This window comes from Bradysia coprophila, unplaced genomic scaffold (genome assembly GCF_014529535.1).
Source record: "Bradysia coprophila strain Holo2 unplaced genomic scaffold, BU_Bcop_v1 contig_151, whole genome shotgun sequence".
In the NCBI taxonomy this organism is placed as follows: domain Eukaryota; kingdom Metazoa; phylum Arthropoda; class Insecta; order Diptera; family Sciaridae; genus Bradysia; species Bradysia coprophila.
In genome coordinates this window covers 6,038,600-6,052,166 of record NW_023503423.1, presented here as the reverse complement: position 1 = coordinate 6,052,166, position 13,567 = coordinate 6,038,600, and the positions used below count along the sequence as shown (strand labels likewise).

The window sequence follows — 13,567 nt, the reverse complement described above, 5'->3', positions numbered from 1 at the left end:
ACCGAATTGATTGTTCTTTTACAGAATATTAGCGAATGTCAACAGGAACGACCGGACTGGCAACAAGTAATGGCATATATCACAGCCATATACAAACATTTCGAGACTTGATGTGAGAGATTTTTCTTCGATTTTTTTTTTCTTTATCGCACTGTTATTTATGTCGTCAATAATTGGAATTTTTGTTTTTGTCTCCTTTTTTCGCGCCTTTAGTTTCCTCTTGTTAATTCATATTATATAAAAAGGAAAAGATTACTATTCACTGTACGTAACCATTAAGGAGTATGTAATTTATTCGAATTTAATTTAAAATGTAGCTTCATCTGTTTAAAAATGCAAAAAAAATGTTTTATTTATTTACAAAGTCATGTCCATTTAAACTGTCTCCCATGTCTCACCAGATGATCAAAAAACATACTCTACTTGTATAATATACAATCAAAACCCATTCTAAACAACAAGTTGACGGTGTAACCATCACTCCATGGGAACGAGGAAAACCTTTGATTTGGGATGCTACAGTTAGCGACACCGTTGCTCCATCATACCTGGCCCAATCAGCGAAAATCGCTGGCTCGGTCGCAGATCAATCAGAACGTCATAAACATAATCACTACATGGCATTTAAACGTGACTACATATTCACTCCTATCGCTTTCGAAACGTTCGGGCCAATGGGAGAGGACACTAAGAAATTCATAAATAAAATCGGAAAACTGTTGCAACAAAAAACTGGAGAAAAGCGCTCGACAAATTTCTTGATACAACAATATTCAATAGAAATTCAGAGAGGAAACTGTGCATCAATTTTGAAAACGTTTGAAAATGAGGATGCTAATGCTGTTTCAAACATATTTGATTTGCTATAAATTAGACCCGGGCGCCGGTCTATATTTTTCGGCGGCGGCTGTAATTTTTTTCTAGAATATCGGCGGCGGCTGAAATCGGCTGAGCCGATTCTTCAAAATTCGGCTGCGGCGTAGGTCAAATTATCTTTCGTCGGCGGCGGCGCTATCGGCTGAGAACCGGCGCTCAACAAAAAATGATGTGTAAGGAAAATTCGTTTCGATCTTAAAATTTAAGTTAAAAATGATTTCTTTACAAGAGAAGAGAGAACTACATTTTGGTTGGTGTTAATGTTTCTAGATAAGCCTAATGCAGGAATTGTATATAGATGAAGGAATTTGTTTTCGCATGGTGGTTTTGATTTTTGCTTTTTACATGTTGCCAAACATTCATTTCAAATTGAAGATTTTAACAATACAGGGGTTACGCTGATTGTTTTAGCAGAAAATAGCAAATCGATTTTTGAGCCCTACTGATATAATCTACCTTGCACCAGAGAAATGATAAGTTGGTACGCCTGTGGCGAGATAGAAGGAACATTGGAATGACAGTTGGCTTCTATGGGAGAGAATGTGAGAGAATTTGTATGGAACTCTCTCACATTCTCTTCCATAGAAGCCAACTGTCATTCCAATGTTCCTTCTATCTCGCCACAGGCGTACTAACTTATCATTTCTCTGCCTTGCACAAAACATCAAGCAATGCAGACTGAGCAACATACTAAAACTGAAATTTTTTACCCCCTAAGCAGTGTTTCCATCTGTATTTTATTACACAAACAACATGAACCAATCTTCATCTATTCGCATACAACAGTGTACTATAAAACAATCTTTTTCCACCGTTTATATTTGGTTTGATTGACAACTTTTGCTAAAGTGCTGCGCTTTTACATTTGTACACATTCCACGATCCACAACTTAATAACATTGTGGACTGTGGAAGGTGTACAAATTAAAAATCGCATGCGTTTATCATTTTTTAATTAAAATTCAATTGTCAAAAACCAGACTCGATCATTTTATTTTGCTTTTACACAAAATTAAAATAGTGCTACCGAATAAGTCATCCTCAAATTAAAGATAGATTGGCAAAATAGATTATGGATTTGAGCACTATTTCACAGGACTGTCAATGATTGACGCTGTCGACAGGTCGGTCACTTCTGTCACTTCACCGAACAATATTTTCATGGACAATGTGATCGAAAATTTAATTTCCTAACAAATGATTTTGATTTTTAAATTTCGTATCTCAAAAGACCGACTCGAAAGCAGAGCCATCGCTGATTTTTGCGGTAGTGACAAAAACAATTTCCACAATCTATTGAAAATGATAGAGGGATATGCTACGAGTAATTTGCAAGCGAAATTAAAAACCTTTAGCTGGGATAGCATATAAAATTTCCAAGTATTAACTCTCTCATTTGACACATGGGATACAGAAACACATCCAAATGGAGTTTTAAGAATCCAAGTGGGTGGTATATGAATGAAAGAAGCTCCTAACATTCATTTGACGGACCTTATATTTGACAACTATTTTTCATAATTTTTCCAATATTTAATAAAAACGTACAAAAACTCAAAAAAGTCGTTGAAAACTTTCAAAAGCATTTAAAAAAATATTTTTTAGAGAAATATTTCACAAATAGTTTTGATTAGAAAATGAAATAGAAACATTGGCAAATTGCGTCGAAAAGTAATAAACAAAACAACCGGCGGCGGCGGCGGCGTAGTGTTGCGAATGTTATCGGCGGCGGCGCTGATCGGCTAGCCGATTTATACTATTCGGCGGCGGCGACATCGGTTTTAGCTCTTTTTTCGGCGGCGATCGGCGCGGCTGGCGCCGGCACCCGTGTCTACTATAAATCTAAAACTAACAAGTTTACTACAGCCATACGTGTTACGTGTGCACATAGATGATCTTAACGTATATAATATTATAATATATGCACTGTATGTAGCTTGCCTTTGAATTGTTTTCGATACAAAGGCATTATCTTTGTCGACCAGCTGGAGATGTTCAGCTGTTATTGATTCTGCATAAGTCTTCGGTTTAATGCTTAGTTTCCTCTTACAAAAAAAGTACTCCGTGTGAGAGACAAAATTGAATTTTTTTAAAATTTTCCTTTGTTTATTTGACAGCTCGCTCTCTCACGGCTCTCTCACGGAGTACTTTTTGTTGAGTGGAATGGACACTTAAGTGCCCATTCCACTTAAAAAAAGTACGCCGTGAGAGAGCCGTTAGAGCGCCGTGAGAGAGCAAACTGTCAAATAAACAAAGAAAAATTGAAAAAATTCAATTTTGTCTCTCACACGGAGTACTTTTTTTGGTAAGAGGAAACTAAGCATTAAGTATAGTTTCCACTTAAAAAGAGCACTCCGTTCAGCCTCCGTTTACATGACAGCTGTAAAATAGAACAAAGGAACTGTCACGTAAACGGAGTAAAAAATTGAAATAAATTCAATTTCCACTCCGTTTGCGTGACAGTTCTTTTGTTGTATTTTACAACTGTCATGTAAACGGAGGCTAAACGGAGTGCTCTTTTTAAGTAGAAACTATACTTTACAAACATTGAAAGCCAAAAAGAAGCTCAAAGCTCTCAAAAGCTTTCAAAAGCTCCTAATAGTTAACGAAAAATTCCACACGTTCTTTAAACTTCATACGACAGTGGACAGTGGCACAGTGGGGTATCGTGAAACAATATCAATTGTAATCATTTTCGATAGAAAACAAACAGTTCAGTTAATGTTTAGTTTGTATTTTCCAAAAACTTATTTTGTGCTGCAGTGTCTAAAAATTCACATTGAGTGCGTAAATGCAAGGCTGTATACTTTGGGGAGGTCACGCAGGTACAGATACGCGGGTTACACACCACAGTTGACGATAAAATGGCCGATTTCATACAAAAATTCACCTACATGTAAAATCATCAGAAGTGGTGCGTGACCTCCTCAAAGTGTACAGCCTTGCGTAAATGTCGATTGTTTCTTCCGTACAAAAAGTTTGTTCCTAATGCGTGTCAAAATGGGTGTTTTGCGTACACGATGTGTTGCCAAACTCGGTTTGTATCGGTAACTTTCACATCTTATGCGCAAAACCATCAAAAGCTCATTAAAATTCCTCTATACCGAGCGGTTTAACATTCCAATAATCCTGTATCCGACAAACAAATTCTTTTTTACCATTTATGTGTGGCCACTATATTCCATTCGGTAATCACCAAGTGGGATGAATTTTGGGAAGTTCGAAAAGTCAATTATCATATCCCTCACATAGAATGATCCCTATGGATGTTGCCGTTTCAAATGGAAATCACTTACAGTTCCTATACTTACCGATAGCGGACAAGGTCGTATAACATTTCCGTATTTTTTGTAAGACTTTAAAAAGAGATAGAGCATATTGGAGGATGCTCCGTTCATTGCATCACACCAATTTTCGGATAGCTTTAATACACTTGGTCGGTACACCAATCCGAATTTTCGAAAACTGATAACGTCAACCTGCAATGTCGATCTTTAGGATAATTATAACAAATAAATGTCTCGGAATTCTATTCTCTTAAATTGGTGATGGTAACGTTAGGCTGCAGCGCCCCTTCGTAGGTTATGAGTTTAGTTGTACGGTTGAATGCTCGAACGCGACATGAGAGTTCGGATATAAACTTTGGATTGAAATCTTTACAACGATTCCCTTTTAGGTAAAACACTACCTTTAGAACGAAAAACATGTATTATCGCGAAATCTTAGTTTTCAATTGACTTGCTTACCCCTTCTTCGCCTGTTACATTTAAAGCATTCAAAGAAATAAATACGATCACCAAAAAGTATTTCACCATATCTATATGCCGAATGTCACCAAGCTAATGCGGCTTTTAATATCGAATTATTGAATTTTGAATGACTGGTGCGTCGTCGCTTCTAAATCGTTGCTAAATTGATCTGAACCTAAATTATTTTAGGAAGTGCGTTTTAAAATGTTTAAAGGAAATAAGCGGTTATCATTTAGTTAATTCAACTCAAAAATCACAATGCGTCTGTTATTAAAAGCGTTTAATAGAAATAAAATCGAAAGTTGACAAAGAACTATGAAATTAAAATTTTGATTTTCATATAGTACTACCAATGACCTGTGTCACTATTATGTCATTGAGTACTGAAACACGTAAGTAAGCAATGACGTACATTTTTTGGTTGGAAAGACCGTTATTTTTCACCGGGATGTGAACTCTGAAGACTGTGTAATAGTTGTTTGTTCAACGAAGGTAGAAAAGTTATAAATTTTTTATTTATCATGGCCCTACGTTAGTGAAGGGCCGTGACGCAAGTCCGTTCACACTGAAAAATTTGACAAAAAAATTTTTCCTCAGGACTGAGGATCATGGCCCTACGTTAGTGAAGGGCCGTGACGCAAGTCCGTTCACACTGAAAAATTTGACAAAAAAATTTTTCCGCAGGACTGAGGAACATGGCCCTACGTTAGTGAAGGGCCGTGCAAGTCCGTTCACACTGAAAAATTTGACAAAAAATTTTTTCCGTACACGAACTTTTTGACTTTTCCCCCTTTGCTCCTACTACCCCCAAAGTATTTTATTCGTAATCTGGGCGTCCATACGAGTTCAACGAGCTATCACACGCCTCATAAGGTTAAAATTTGGCCGAGATATTAAATTTCAAAACTTGGAAATTTGCAGAAATTTGTATGAAGAAATTCATTTTCATACATTTTGAAATTGATGAATTTTACCAATCTTTGTTACTTTGTCACTTTGTTACTCTGTTAACTGAAACTTTTGAATTTAACGGCGGATTTGGCTGAAATTTTCAGGGTATGTTAAGGACGTAATTCTAAGAAACTAATTTGAAGGAATTTTTATAAAAGCTTATAATTTCGGAGTTATGAGCGTGTTAAGCTATTGAGCTATGGAACCTATAACTCGGAAAATATGGCAGATAGAAAGTTCGTGTAAAAGACAAAGTTATAGAGTTTTAGATTCTAGTCGATGCGTGTTTCATGGTTTCCCTAAAAAGTCGCTTATTTTGGAGATATGGGCGTTTTAAGTACGAGCTATGTCAGCCATAACTAGGAAAATACTGCAGATAGAAAGTTCGTTTAAAAGACAAATTGATAGAGTTTTACATTCTAGTCGACACGTGTTTCATGGTTTTCTTAAAAAGTCGCTTATTTGGGAGCTATGAGCGTTTTAAGTGCTTCAAATTTTCGATTTTGGTCAAATTTTCGATATTCGTGAATTTTTCGATTTTAGACTTTTCGATTTTCATCAAATTTTTGAATTCCGTAAAATTTTCGATTTTCGTCAAATGAAAGCTGGAAGGTTGAGATCAAAGAGAAAGTTATACAGTTTTCTAAGAAGAATATTTTCGTTCAAACTGCATATAATTGTCTTTTATCTTCGACCCAATTCTAAAAAATCACAACTTACAAAGGAGCTGATATCGCCCAAAACCACTTGCAGTGGAGGTGTGACGCAAGTCCTGTTATCCACTTACAAAAGAACTGATATCGGTGTAGGTGACGCTTACAGATTCTACACGCAAAAAGATATGCGTCACAAATGGCAGCTGATGAGCAAAGTACGCGAAAGTTTTATCAACAAAAATCTTACCAGAAAAATTTTAGGAAGAAAATTATAATAAAAAAGTTTGCGTCACAAGTGGCAGATGTTGAGGAAGGAAAATTTTTATAATTGTGAAATGAATGGAATTCAAACGGAAGAAAGCCGAATCATCTGCCACTTTTTGACGCAAACTTTTTTATTATAATTTTCTTCCTAAAATCTTTCTGGTAAGATTTTTGTTGATAAAACTTTCGCGATCTTTCCTCATCAGCTGCCATTTGTGACGCATATCTTTTTGCGTGTCGAATCTGTAAGCGTCACCTACACCGATATCAGTTCTTTTGTAAGTGGATAACAGGACTTGCGTCACACCTCCACTGCAAGTGGTTTTGGGCGATAATGTATTCTGAAAAGATCCAAGTTTTTACAGGTTGGGATGAGGGCTTAGCCAACCTTTTCTTTGTATATGTGAATTTCTTAAATAAATCTGCATAAATGTAAAAAAAATGCATTTTGAAGGTGTTGTTTGTGGCCAGAGCGTAGCGAGGGATGCAAGTCACACGAGAAAACGCAATTTCCAACGTTTTTCACAAAGGCTTTGTGAAAAATTATATGTAAGTCGTTACATATTGGACATGACAAAGTTGATCTCTTTTGAATTGGACTGATAGAATATGACAAGAAATTTACATGTTACTAATTGTTTTACCAGTCACCTTGGGTCAGTTTTAATTCACTACAAAAGTGGACGCAGGGTAAGGGGCCAAAATTGGTAACTTTTGCCATTGAATAAGAAAATGCGTGACAAATAATCCAGATCTTCTTCTTCTTCCTCGCTTAATTTTTGCCTACGACTAATGTATCCTAAAGCCTCGAAAGCTACACGAGTAAACAAATAACTTTCTTGTACACGTTTTTAGTGATTGTGTTTAAATCTTTCGGCATTATCCGCAATCGACCGCTATTTCTTGCTAGATTCGTTAATGTAGGAATTAGTACAAATTAGTACTCTATTTGGCAGCTGTCATTAATAGCACTTTTGCTTGAAGTGCGTTGGCAGATTCCGATTCTTTTGCTTCTTTTTCTTTTCATCACCTTCACTCAAACTGTAACCTCTTGATCTTTAGTACTTTCTTTAAGTACTACTGGCCACATAGCTAGTTACTGCGATTCATTCAAAAAATACGAAATACCTACGCTCGACATGTGGGATATATTCCTCGCTTTCGACTCGAAAAACAGCCATTCCACACGCCTCAACAGAAAATATCCCAACAAAACAGTCAGAAATTATAACGAAGCGAATTTCAATCTAGTAAAAGGTGTAGGTGTACGTAGCCATCTGGACGCTTAATAGTTTCACCATGCCTTCCAAAACTTTAAAACGTCAATACAAAACAAAGTCCACAATTTCAATTTCAACCCATGTAGAACAGTAGTGCGTCGGTGTTACACGCATTTTGCAGTTTGTTGTTAATTTGATACAAAAGTTGACCGGAGTTATCAATCATTGGGTAGTATAAATAGACGATACTACGCATAATTTAAATAAATGCTGAATCTACTAAAGAAAACGGTTCCGAATGAGGTTATCATTTATACATATTTGGGTAGTATACAAAGGGTCCGCACGAGACCTGTGTGCACCGACATAAACTGATAAAACTTAGGAAATTACGTATATTTGGCGCTCCATTTTTTCTTCGATCTTTAAATGTTGTCGAAAAAAAAAGTTTGTCGCTGAGTTTTGAATAATGTCTGTTGCTTCTCTTAGACCTTTCTAACATAAATCTAACGGCACATCAATCAACAATCTACAACCTTGAGTTAAATTTTCCAATGAATTTAGAGACTATCGATGAATGTCAACCCAAGGTTTCTCATGAGAGGTGAGTTTGTTTATAAGAAATCACTATGTCCTCCAGTTTCTATGAACAGACCATACCTGGTTTATACTTTCATTGATGAATAGTAAGTTAGAAATGACCTACCAATGACTTGGACTTGGACATACGTTATTTCTATTGAAAGTGGACACAGTGCAAGCACATATAGACTGTTATGATCAGAGCGAGAAAACCGAAGACTAGTTAATTATAACTTGCCTTGGGGTACTTGTCAAAATATTGCTTTCTCTTTCAACATGTTACGTTGAGAGCGAGAGGACCGAAGACCAGCCTATTATAAGTTGTCTTGGGGTACTTGTCAAAATATTTCTTTCTCTTTCATCATAACACTCTATTGATATATGAAAATTGAATATTTCTGACGTCATTCCATAAAAAGGGGAGGAAAACGTGACGGTTCTAAAAAATTGTCTTTTTGTGTGACACGCATTGAGGGTTGGTCAAAAATTCAATAAAATGGCTTGATGACCGTTTTCGACAACACCGAGAGGACAACATCAGTGACAGTGACAGTGATCTAATTGCTTACTTTCGTTGCCATTTTTGAAAACCGTTGGCGCATTTTCTTGGTCAGATTAACCGCTTAGTCCGAGATTATTGTCTGTGCATCTCCGTCTTTTTTTTTGTAAATCAACGAAAATAGCGATCGCACAGCCATTTCAGTTGTATGCATATCGTCAGTCGACTCTTTAACACACATCGGTGATCCCCACAACAATGATTGATAAGAGTTACATGGCGAAAATGTAAATTAACTACAAACTCCGCACTCCGCACAATTTTATTGTGTTGTGCTGCTATACATAGTAGATAAGCATTTTGTTCGGTATATCATACAGTCAGCTCATGAGCAACGTTTAGTTGAACATGTTGCTTCATTAGGAACTGACCAAATAGACTCGATCCGGGTGTTAATTCGATGTTATATTTCACAGTTTTGTCATTTTTTCAACGAAAGTGAATATTTGTTTTCTTTTCTGAATTACGACATAACACATACACACATAGACATTATGGATATCTACACATCAGACAGTAGTGACAGTGATTCGCGTGAACAAAAAACCCTTGATTATGGTCGTCAAAATCTAATTACCGAAACACTAAACGATAACCTAGTGAACTTGTATAAAACGAATAAGAGCTACGGCGACATTGAAACAATATTTCTGAATCATAATGCGTTGAAACACTTGCCGCCGTCGATCGGAAAGTTTTACAATTTGCGAACCCTCGATCTCAGTTCCAATCATTTAACATCGTTGCCCGACGTGTTAGCCCTATGTCCCCTAAATTCTTTAATAGCAAAGAATAATCGCCTAAGTAATGAATCGTTGCCGAAAAGTTTATTGTCAAAGTGCGGTGACGGTATGCTGCGCGAGCTGAATTTGAGTGGAAATCTGTTTACCCATTTTCCCGACAATGTTTTGGAATTGAAAGGTCTGAAATTTTTGTATTTGGGTGGTAACCAGATTACCAGCATATCGAAAGACATTTGGAAATTGCAGAGGTAAGTAAACGTAAATTTTCTAGTAGCATTTTTACTCGCTCAACAGTATGACTATATTGCAATAGTGAAAGTACGAAGGATGTTGAAGGTCCAGTGTTAAGCAAAAGATAGGAGTTGTTGACTTTTTAGAATAACCTCAAGTGAGAGCAAATTCGTAAGATTCTGGAACAACAGATTAAGACACCATGGCGTGTGGCACAAATTTTTTGAAAAGATCGAAACTATCGAAGTGTTTAGTGCAACATCAGCTTATATGCCAAAGTACATTTAGTTTTATGACGTGGTGCATAACCTGTTGAGCAGGTAAAATGTGCTGCTTTATAAAATATACGTCGCATTATGAAATTCAATATACTTTGACATAAGCCAATGTCGCCTCTAGGTATAGCCAATCGACTGATTCATCGTGAACACACTCATTATTTATGTCTATACCTGTGTGTGATATATAATTTTTCAATGAATTTCGGGTCAAAATTCCTCTAGGTAGTCTACCTGTATGGTCTTGGTCTATACTATACAAAAATGAGTGCTTTTACAAAACCTTATGCAGTCACCTTCGTGATGCAAAAAAAAAATTCTTCTCATCAACATCATTTTATAAGGAATGCGGGCTTCGCCCGTGTACAGGAAACCACTCATCCTTTGCGCTCTATATTCTGGTGAAGTAACATCACTCTGGTGAAAATTTCCCATGAAATGTCATAAAAGTGACAAGAAAAAAGTGAAGTTGGTTCACAAAAATAGAGTGCTGCCGTTGGTAATTTTATGACGAAATGTACTGGCAGTGTAACAGAATTATACAAAAATGCAAAAAAATCGGTTACATTCCATGAAAGTAAGTAAAGTTATACCAGAGTTAAGTTATATCACCTGAAAATAGAAAACAAAGAATGAAGTACTGTGAAAAACTGTGGCGCCTCTACTGTTCAACAGCGGTTTCGTATAGAGTCCATTTTAATTGTATTTTCTTTATCTTTTCCAAAATTTTTAACTGTTTAGTTCCTTAACAACTGTGTTAACATCGTCTTTTTAACTCGAGGAAAAGATGGACATGAACACAGTTTTCAAAGAAAATTAATCACAAATTCCGGCTGGAATTGTGCTATGCCAATAAACAATATACAATCAAGAGAAGACGCATATTGTTTCTGTCACTCAAATAATTTATTGTGTTGTTATCTTGGGTTCACTTTTATTATGCACGTGTCTCCATGTACATTGAAACTGCTTCGGAAAGAAATTAATTTAAGAAAATATTGCAATATTGCATTAATACGTCGCAATAATTGACTCTGAAGAATATGAATTAGTTTTTTAAGCAATAACAGCCTATGTGTCTTGCGAAGTTCTTTGCGAAGTCTCTTGTGTGGTAAAACATACATTATGTATCAGCTCAGAGAGGGAATTCGCGTCTATCTTTGCATCGAGACATAAATATATGTTAACGTGATACGGCAATGTAAATGGCGCTTCGTTCATATGAAATATGCATTTTCATTGGCCATTAACGTAAAGCACTATACTAATATTACGTGCTACCATTGAATACTTTACTGATGGCACTGGCACTGGCAAAATGGGAATTTTGAGCAATAGATGTGAAAATTGTCAACCCGAAGTGAAGCTGAGGTTGATCAATGAACGTCAACACAAGGTATGGTCGAATGTCAAACTTTGTATGTAGCGGAGGACATAGCGATTTCATATAACTAAACTCACCTCACGTGAGGTCTTCCGGTTTGTATGAACATACCTGGTTTATACTTTCATTGGAGGTTGATTACACATCGTCAAATAATGATTCTAGCTATGAATTACCTCAATGAATATCTGGAGTAATACCCTCTCTAGCATACAAACCAATGAAAGTGGGATAAGTAGGTAAGGCCAGTCCATACAAGTCGGAAATTTGCACTAGAAATGAGTTCGTTTGAGGTGGCGCCATGCAAATCCGTATGTGCTCCGGCTAGAACAAATTTGAACGTTTGGCCATACCTATCTATTTACTTTCATTGATACAAACAACATTTATTAAGGTAGCAAAAAGACGTTTGAGAAACTCTGCTACTTGTTTGCGATTCGTGAGTCTGTTCACTCTAAGCCTTATGAAGAAGCAGACTTTCTCAAACTTATTTTACACCCTAGTTCGATTTTCTGAGATAGTTTGTTTGCTAGAGAGAGTATTGTCGATTTCACCAATACTCTCCCTAGCAAACAAACTCTCAGCTTTCTGTGTCAAATTCACACCTTATTTCTTTGTATTCTGGAAACACTATTCTACATTTTGACTGACTAACGTTGTAACCTACATCTTAATTCCAAAGACTACTTGATTCTTTCGACACCTTAATGAAAGTAGTTTGATTGCTAGAGAGAGTATTGATTTCACTAATTAAAAATTGACAGTGTGCTTTCGTCTGCCCTAAATTCGTTTTATAGGATCTGCAGAACAGAGTTGAAACAAACCAGGATGATTTCATTTCCTCCAAAAATTTACATCGACAATAGTCCAACGTCAGTCGTTTGCAACTTCGCACCAAGAACTTTTGAATCAGAACTTATCGACTTCGATTGTTTTTAGTACGAGATTTAAACAAAGATCGTAAAATGCTCAGTAAAATGCATACTCTACTCAAGTAAACAACGTTTTAACAACAACATGAACGAAGAAAGTATAGCATAACGATGAAATAAAATGTTTGATTAAATTGCTGACTTTTCACCTGAATACCCGTCTACATGTACTCATAAATGGCGATTAAGCTAGCCATGTTTTAAATTCCTGTAATGTTCGGTTTATTTTTTCAAATTTAATTTAATTTTTAAATTTACGATCACCATACTACGAGAAAGCGAAACTTTTATTTACGCGAAACATTTCTATCGTTCAATTTCGAGGAAGATAATTTAAGAAAAAAAAAATCAGGAAAAAACCGTTGATATCAAGACTCTGTTTGGATTCATTCTCTTTTATCAACTGTTTGTGCAGACAGAACAAAAATAAAATGTAAATAATGTATGCATAAACTAGCTATACTTACTGTCTTGTGTGTTAGTTCACACGAACAACAAATTTTTGAGATGCCGAAAAATTAATTATTTTGCCGTCTTTTACAACAAACTTTGGTACTGGCATTCAGACGAGAACTTATCACAATAGACAAACAGACAACGCGTCATGTCTTATCTGTTAAAAATACAACATCATTGCTTAGAGTCAAAGATTATGATAAGAATACATTGTTTTTAGTGACATTTTTTCGGATTTAATTGCAGGTTATTTAATAAGGTCTTTCGGTGTGTCCTTCTCTTGTGAGAAAATCAGTACAATCAGACGAATACAGTTCTAGTTTGTGTAGACGTGGCCCAGTTTAGTCGAGGAGAATTACTTCAGAAATAGCTATAATATTAAGTTTAATGTTTGTGGTTCGTTTGTCTCTCTATAAGAGCCCAGACCAGGAGTCCTGTAAGACCAAGAAGACTCGCAATATGGCATACCGACTTAGCCAAAAAGAATCGTCAAAAATTGTTTCATTTACCAAATTTCTTGTCGAAAAGTCTCCCATAAGGAAGATAATCCTATGGCTTCCTTTACCAATTTTGTATATTCTTGTGCAAGGAAAATATTTTTTGGCGATTTGGTTTTTTACCGACTGCTGAGTAAAGTTAAGAAAGATGGCCAGTGGCCTATGTTGTCTTCCTTCAGTAGAACTACG

The 13,567-nt window shown here is 36.1% G+C and overlaps 2 protein-coding genes and 1 long non-coding RNA gene across 9 annotated transcripts in view; 2 read left to right on the top strand and 1 right to left on the bottom strand.

Annotated features, from left to right (window-relative positions):
• LOC119074552 (cytospin-A-like) overlaps nt 1-339 on the top strand; it is a 52,586-nt gene extending 52,247 nt beyond the window's left edge. For all 5 annotated transcript variants that reach the window (XM_037180734.1, XM_037180733.1, XM_037180732.1 and 2 more), the window contains one exon: nt 25-339. In XM_037180734.1, coding sequence (XP_037036629.1) covers nt 25-111 — 87 coding nt within the window. In that variant the 3' untranslated portion in view covers nt 112-339. The remainder of the gene's footprint in view (nt 1-24) is intronic.
• Nucleotides 340-1,343: 1,004 nt separating this feature from the next.
• LOC119074726 overlaps nt 1,344-13,567 on the bottom strand; it is a 27,379-nt gene continuing 15,155 nt past the window's right edge. The window contains exon 3 of the long non-coding RNA XR_005087229.1: nt 1,344-1,488. This is a non-coding gene — a long non-coding RNA (uncharacterized LOC119074726). The remainder of the gene's footprint in view (nt 1,489-13,567) is intronic.
• The window catches only part of LOC119074647 (leucine-rich repeat-containing protein 58), a 12,392-nt gene continuing 3,926 nt past the window's right edge, over nt 5,102-13,567 (top strand). The window contains exons 1-2 of one of the 3 annotated variants that reach the window (XM_037180926.1): nt 5,102-5,106; nt 9,297-9,848. In XM_037180926.1, the coding sequence (XP_037036821.1) occupies nt 9,352-9,848 (497 nt within the window). In that variant the 5' untranslated portion in view covers nt 5,102-5,106; nt 9,297-9,351. Of the gene's footprint in view, nt 5,107-9,090; nt 9,849-13,567 lie in introns of those variants that run through there. The other 2 variants (XM_037180925.1, XM_037180924.1) reach the window with 2 other exon arrangements.